A 7791-nucleotide genomic window follows, 5' to 3' on the forward strand; every position below is an offset into this window, starting at 1 on the left:
GGATTACTACTTGCAATATAGTTGCTTTTAAAACGTACTCACCAAGAAATAAGCAAAAGAGATCCAAGCAGATGAACATGACTTTCTTGTGATCCTTATTATTCAGAGTTGAATTCCCACCATTTCGGTTGTCGGCAGGCATAGCTTTGTCGTATTTGTAGCTCTGCATGTGTGGAACTGTTGTAAAATCCGTAGCCGAAATGTTGAAATAACCTTTTGAGTCTCTCGCCTATGTTATCCCTATCGGACGTTCCACCTTTTCCTTAACTTTGTACTTTTGTTTTCGCAACTTCAGCACAAAACTTCGTCCCGAAAGGAAACGTTGGCTATGGAATACGTAAACTAAGGAACTTCTGAAAGTAACAAATTTATGGTTCTCTTTTGTAGCTGCGGAATGAATGAATGAAGAGGTTTCACTTTAAAAAGAAAACAATCCCTTTGCGAACACAATGTAGCGCTGCACTGATGTGATGAATGCGGTTCCTTTCGTTCGTGTGTTTGCAAAAGCTTTGGGCTCCTGTTTTATTTCTGAACTGCTCTTCAGCGTAACCCACTTGGATCAGTTGCCACTCAGTCTCAGCCCCCTTCCTGATGATGATTACAATTTCCTACAGATTTCTAAACAAATCGTTCTCTCAATCAGGCTTAGAGCGCCCCTAGTGCTGCCAGAAAAGATTCAAGTGGAAAGAGATTTCGATTTCCGATCATTCATAGACTATTTTATTATATTGGAATATTTATTTAGAATATATGTATCACAAGGAGACACTATCTGTAAATCCAAACCTCACGGAAATGGAAAAGTGTCTAATGAAACATTTATTCTGATAAGGATTATATCATGAAACTCCAGAAATATTAAATGTGCATTGTACAAAAGACATTTTAACAATTTTCAGACATAAGAGCACCTAAGATCACCAGACAAGACTTTCTTTGTAAATGTTTTGACATTTTGGACAAAACTTAGGAAGAGAGCTATATAGCCTGAATATCCTGGTTTGGCATAACGATCGAGTAAGAGCATGTTGCGCTATTTTTCCCAAGAAACTTCAAGCATAACTTATTTATTTTGGTTTTACACTGTAACATCGATAAGCATGAATTTCCTCGATCGCTTGCATCGCTTCTGAAATACGTCCCCAGAACTCCTCTGCTGCTTATTTACATAGCTCCGCTTCACATGCTAAGCTCCAGGCAATCGAGGTTCCTGCATTTACGCCAGTCATGCACTAGCGTAGATTTACACCCAAAGATGTAGGCGACCATGGCCTTAAGTCACCTATAATCGTGTAACTGAGAATTCTGGCAGTTGACAGCGATTTTTTTCATTTTAAAAAAAACATTCTTGCCGCATTATGTAGAACCGGCAGTTTAGTTTGGTATTGCCACTGGCTGTGTGATACCTACACCGGCAGCTCCTCGCATAAGGAAAAAAATCAGAGCACCTTACAGAGGAGAAGAAAGGACACAGAAGATTGAAGTGGAGCACAAACATTATGGAAGAGCAGTGTTTTTAAGAAGCTTTTGAAAGCAGGGAGGGAAGTGATAAGGTGGAGGGATTTAGGGAAAGAATTCCAGAGGGAAGGATTGTAGTAACTGAAAGAACAGTTACCAATGGTGGAAGTGGAGAATGCGAGGTAAAACAGCACAGCAAGCTCATTGAGAGCTCTTTCAAACGTTCAGCCTTTCCCAAAAATATCCAATGTGGTAACAATATACCTTGATGAATAATTATCCAGGGTAGTTCTTGGGCTTGAATAGCAATTTCATTCCAGAGATCGAAATGTTCCCTAAATCCCAAATTATTTTCTTCTGGCTTTTCAGCTGTTCCACTTCCGATGAAATGGAAACACCATTAACACTAAGATTATGAATTTATAGCTGGTTCAAATGTAAATCCAAAGCATATACATTGGGCAAAATACTACTTCTCTGGTGACACTCAACAAACAGAAACCACAGAATGTCCACAATGCCTAGTCTGTCCTCAAAGCTACCATAATCAGCACTTGCGAAGATACTCTTGGTTTCTCATGCAGGAAACATCAAGACTGGTTTGATGAGAACAACCAGGAGATCCAGGAGCTACTAAATCACAAGCGCAAGGCATTCCTGAACTGGAAGCATCACCAAAATTCAAGAGAAATAAAGCAGATATACAGACAATTGAAGGCCGAGATTCAACAAAAAAACTTGTGACCTAAAGAACATCTGGTGGGCTGAAAGAGGGCAGGAAGTGCAGCAACTCACTGACAGCCACGACATGCGTGGATTCTTCAGCGCAATCAAGACCATTTACGGCCCAAGTGCCCAAGGACCTACCCCACTGAGAGCTAAGAACGGAGTGGTGCTGATCAAGGACAGAGGCAGTCGGCACTCGTTGGAAGGAGCACTTCGAAGATCTTCTCAATTGCGACTCAGTCCTTGAAGTGAGTGCCCTCGACCACATTCCATAGCATGCTACCCACCACGACCTCAGCACAACCCCAGCCCGACATGAGATTGAAAAGGCCATCTGACAGCTAAAAAAACAATAAGGCCGCCGGCGTAGACAGGATTCCTGCCAAATTTCTAAAATACGGTGGAGAGGCACTCTTGACACAAATACATGGTCTCATCTCCCTCATCTGGAAGGAGGAGAGCATGCCAGGGGATCTCCGAGACATCGTAATTGTGACCATCTTCAAAAAAGGCTACAAGACTGACTGCGGTAAGTACAGAGGGGTATCCCTGCTGTCTGCCACAGGGAAGGTCATCGCAAGAGTCCTTCTCAATCGCATCCTCCCCGTGTCTGAAGAGCTCCTACTGGAATCACAATGTGGATTCCGTCCATCAAGAGGCACAGTGGACATGATCTTCACAGCAAGACAACTCCAAGAAAAATATAGGCAGCAGCAGCAACCTTTATATATGGCCTTCTTTGACCTCACAAAGGTCTTTGCCTCGATCAACCGGGAGGGATTATGGAACATCCTCCTCAAATTTGGCTGCCCGGAGAAATTTTCCACCATCCTCCGCCTGCTGCACGACGACATGCAAGCTGTAACAATGGATCTGGCGCTGACCCAATCCGAGTGCAGACTGGGGTCAAGCAAGGCTGTGTCATCGCACCAATGCTCTTTTCCATCTTCCTTCCCGCAACACTCCACCTCATCTCCATGAAGCTCCCTGTGGGAGTAGATATACTCTACAGGACGAGTGGGAAATTATTTAACATACATCGCCTCCAGTCCAGAACCAAGGCAGCTCCAACCTGTCATCGAGCTGCAGGACACTGACAACACTTGCATATGAGCACACTCAGAGGCCGAGCTTCAAATCCTCGTCGATGCATATGAAAGAATGGGCCTTAAGCTAAATATCCGGAAGACAAAGGTCCTCTACCAGCCTGCTCCTGCAGCGCAACACTACCCCCCGACTATCAAGATTCACGGCGAACCACTAGACAATGTGGATCACTTATCATACCTTGGGTGCCTCCTCTCAGCAAGGGCAGACATCGACGATGAAACTCAGCATCACCTCCAGTGTGCCAACGCAGCCTTCGGTCATCTGAGGAAAAGAGTGTTTGATGACAAAGACCTCAAACCTGGCACCAAGCTCATGGTCTACAGGGCCGCAGTGTTGCCTGCCCTCCTGTATGCATTGGAAACATGGTCACTGTACAGCAGACATCTCAAAGCGCCAGAGAGCTTTCACCAGCAGTGCCTCTGCAAGATCTTACAAATTTAGTGGCAGGACAGGCACTCCAATATCAGCGTTCTCTCTCAGACCAACATCCCCTATATGGAGACACTGGTCATGGCTAGTCATGGGCAGGCCAAATTGTCTGCATGCCTGACACAAGACTCCCAAAATAAGCTTCCTACTCCAAGCTCCAACATGGCAAGAGGCTACCAGGAGGGCAAAAGAAACTCTATAAGGATATCCTTAAAGCCTCCCTGCAAACATGTGACAGCTCCACTGGTTCATGGGAATCTCTTGTCCGAGACCGCCCAAAATGGAGAAGAAGCATCAGTGAAGGTGCCAGCCAGGTCGAACAACGTCAACATGCCCAGGCAGCAACCAAGTGCAAACAGTGTAAGGAGCGTTTGGAAATTTGAGCATCTTATCCACTCACCTCATCAAACACCACCTGCCCCACCTGTGGCAGAGTGTGTGGATCCAGAAATGGACTATTCAGTCACCTAATGACCCACAACCCTGCAGTGGAAGAAAGTCATCCTCGTTCCCGAGGATGCCTAAGAAGAAGACTTCTCTGAGTAATAATATGTATGAATATACTGGCATATTCAATGTTGCTGCCTTCAGGACATCATTTGTAGTGCTCATAATTTCAGGAAACATTCCTTCATGAAAACCTTGCCGAGAAAATACTGTAAGTAAACTTAATGGAACCTCAGATGCTGCTCTTACAAACAAACCATCAATAAAAGTCACTACAACATTCATTTACATGTGACCTTTTGAATCCAAGCATCACCTGCCCCATGTCTCCCACCCCCCCCTCCCCCCCCCCCCCCCCCCCCACCCAATAGCAGTTAAAGCCCTTGTCCTTGCATTTATCACCTCAAGGCTCAATTTCTCTGTATCTGCCAACCACAGCTTACATAGAATGTCATGCCTCATGTCCTCATTCGTATCAAGTCCCAAATTCTCATCACCACTGTGCTTGCTCAACTAGCTCCTTTTGCCTCAGCACATTGATATCATGGTTTTTGCTTTCAACTTCAATTCCTTTCATGGATGAACTCCTCCTACCTCAGTGATCTCCTGCAGACATATATCCCTAAATATAACCTCTGCTCCACAGACTCCTCACTGCTCATCCCTCCACTTCACAATTGGCAGCCCTTCTCACAGTCACTGTGACCCTGTGCAAACCCTCCTCTACTTTCAAAGGCTTCCTAAAAGCCTTTTGTTAAACTGTGTTTTCACTGACCTTAACATTTTTATTTTCGCTCAGTGGTAGCACTCACCTCTGATTCAGAAGGTTGTGGGTTCAAGTCCCACTTGAGAGAATTGAGTACATAATCTAGGTTGACACTTCAGTACAATATGAGAGAGTGCTGCACTATTGGAGGTGCCATCTCTTAGCTGAGATATTAAACCAAGGCTTTGTCTGCCCTCTCAGGTGCATGTAAAAGGTTCCATGGTACGATTTGAAGAGCAGGTGAGTTCTCTGTGGTCCCCTGGCCAGTACATAACCCTCAGCCAACATCATCACTGTCATTATCACATTTCTGTTTGTGGGACCTTGCTGTGTGCAAATTGCTGCTGTGTTTCCCTTCATTGCAACTGTGATTGCACTTCAAAAGTACTTAATTGGCTGTAAAGCACCTCGGGATGGCCTGAGAAAGGGCCTATGGGTCCTTGAAAGCTATTATAGAAATGCTAGTTCATTCTTTCTCTACTGCTTAGTGTTCATCTTTGTCCTCCACCCTGTAAAGTATATTTCTATACATGATGAGCACAACATGCAAAATATGTAAGTTCTTATGTTAGCTTTGTCCCAAATTGACTGTAATCAACCTGTTCAAAACATGTAGGTTCTAGCCTGGAACTGGGGATGGAAAACAGCTTAATCCTTGAAATAATTGTCAAGTAATTTACTGAGTGCGAGTTTCCCTGATTTTGCGAGATCCTATGGACTTAAATTCTATGACCTTTATTGAATAGCCATTTCCAGGTCAAGTTGGGAGTTACTGTTAAATTAGAATTTTTGAACATGTGCCTTCATGGGAAATTAATATTTTTTGGCCAACACCTCGGATCAAAGTAGATGAACATGAAACAGGCATTGAATAAGAAACACTATTCAGTCCATGAAGCTAATCCACCCAAAGGTCCTAAAATTCACTGTATGGTGCCCTAGGTCATATCAGGAGACAAGTTCTGCCAAAATTTCTCCCTACCCCAAAAGATGAATTAAGTAAAACTCCAGAATATTTATTGAAATTTACTCCTACATTGTGCATCTTTAACCCATTGTCTTTTTTGGCATGACAATTCAACGTTCCCAATAATTGAGGAACCAACATGTTCGACACAGTATTTGTTTTTCCAATGGTTGAGTAAAATCTAAGATCCTGGGACTAGATGGTAAAAGAAAGACATTTATAGAGCACTTTCTCATATCTTTCAGAAATGCCTCAAAGCATTTCACAAATAATAAATTATTTTGAACTGTATGGAATTTCATTCTATGGGCAAACACAGCAGCTATCTTGCACTTGGCAAAATCAAACAAATGAGATGAATGAATAACTAATCTGTTGTTGGTTGGGGGAGGAATGTTGACCTGGACACCAGCAAAACTCCTTGCTCTTCTTCAAATAGTGTCATGGGATTTATACAATTCCTTTGAATCACCTACATAATTAAAAGGGTTTAACACCTCATCTAAAACACAGCAATACAACACTCCTTTACTGAAGTTTCAGACTAGATTAAGTTTTTAGGTTCTGAAGTGGAATTTGCACCCACACTTTCTAATTTAGTGGTAAGAGGGCTACTGAGTTGAACTCATGGGCTATTGAGAGTGCTTTAACATCTGAAATCAAATCCATGCAACTGATAGGATGAAACTTTATTACTGTCATCTGATTAGGCCTTAAGTAAAATAAATTCAGCCATTCTTACTCCAGTGGACATGAGTGCATAGCTATAATTAGTCCTAGACTGGTAGTTCACTCAGAAAAACCTAAATGATATCTGATGTAGGAAATGGAAATGTCACCCCTGGTCCAAGAGGGAGGACAGGTCTGCAGATGGAGTTAAAGCACACTGGGATATGAATTCCTTTAGGCACTGTGCAACACTGTAAATGCCTTTATGAATATTTCCTTTGTTCACTAATAGTAGCAAAACCATAAACACATTCTAAAAAATCACATTTACGATCTTCACTAGAAATAACAGACAATTGAATTTACAATGCCGGTCACACTTAATGGTCAGAGTAATTCTCACTCAATTATCAGGGAGTCTAGAAAAAGTTTCACCGTTGTTTAATCTCTTCTTTATATAATCTGGGAGTATTTGATGCTGACACTGAGTGCCAGATGTGAAAACATATTCCATTCCATATCATTAACACCTCTCCCCTAGATTTAGCACACAATACATACAATGTCATTATTAGTACCTCATAAAGAAATATAGGCTGAAAAATAATTTCATTGGCAACTGAACAATCAACATTCTAAGAATAAATTCCTATTCCCAAAATGCTAAAAGATTTGAGCAGAAAAACGACATCCCAAGAAACAAACTCATTATGCATTATATCAGTATTAACAGCTAAAAAAGCAATAACAGTACTTAAAATAAATGTAAATGTATCATTGCCAAACCCTTTTTCTGCAGAATAAATTGAGACTCCATGTGGTCAGCTCCATCAATTATCTTGAGGAAATAGAGTACTCTTAAAAAGTTTCTGTCTCATACTTCAATTTACTCTCTGTCCTGTACTCCAGCATAAAATTTAGGTAGTCCATTATAGCTTTAATAGAAATTATGGCGATCCCTTATGCTGATGTTATATTATACAAATGTGCATGCACTGTTTTGATTTTGGCAAGAAACAGTGGATTAATTTGCTTTAGTCCAGGGTTGCTTTTGTTACTATGTCATAAAAACTACTAATAGCAATTTTTAATGTACTGATCTAATACAATGCAATATATAGGATAAAAGCGGACAATTTAGTAACACCTGATATTCTGTTTATCAATTCCTGTACATGTATTTTACATACTGAGCAAAAGTGGATGATTCACTTACATT

At 41.7% G+C, this 7791-nt stretch overlaps 1 protein-coding gene across 3 annotated transcripts in view; it reads right to left on the bottom strand.

The window, feature by feature from the left end:
- Positions 1–594, bottom strand: part of plpp3 (phospholipid phosphatase 3) — a 160486-nt gene extending 159892 nt beyond the window's left edge. For 2 of the 3 annotated variants that reach the window (XM_068037051.1, XM_068037052.1), the window contains exon 1: positions 43–589. In XM_068037051.1, coding sequence (XP_067893152.1) covers positions 43–169 — 127 coding nt within the window. In that variant the 5' untranslated portion in view covers positions 170–589. Of the gene's footprint in view, positions 1–42 lie in introns of all 3 variants that reach the window. The other variant, XM_068037053.1, reaches the window with a different exon arrangement.
- Positions 595–7791: the final 7197 nt, after the last annotated feature.

Source organism: Heterodontus francisci, chromosome 8, assembly GCF_036365525.1.
Source record: "Heterodontus francisci isolate sHetFra1 chromosome 8, sHetFra1.hap1, whole genome shotgun sequence".
Lineage (NCBI taxonomy): Eukaryota > Metazoa > Chordata > Chondrichthyes > Heterodontiformes > Heterodontidae > Heterodontus > Heterodontus francisci.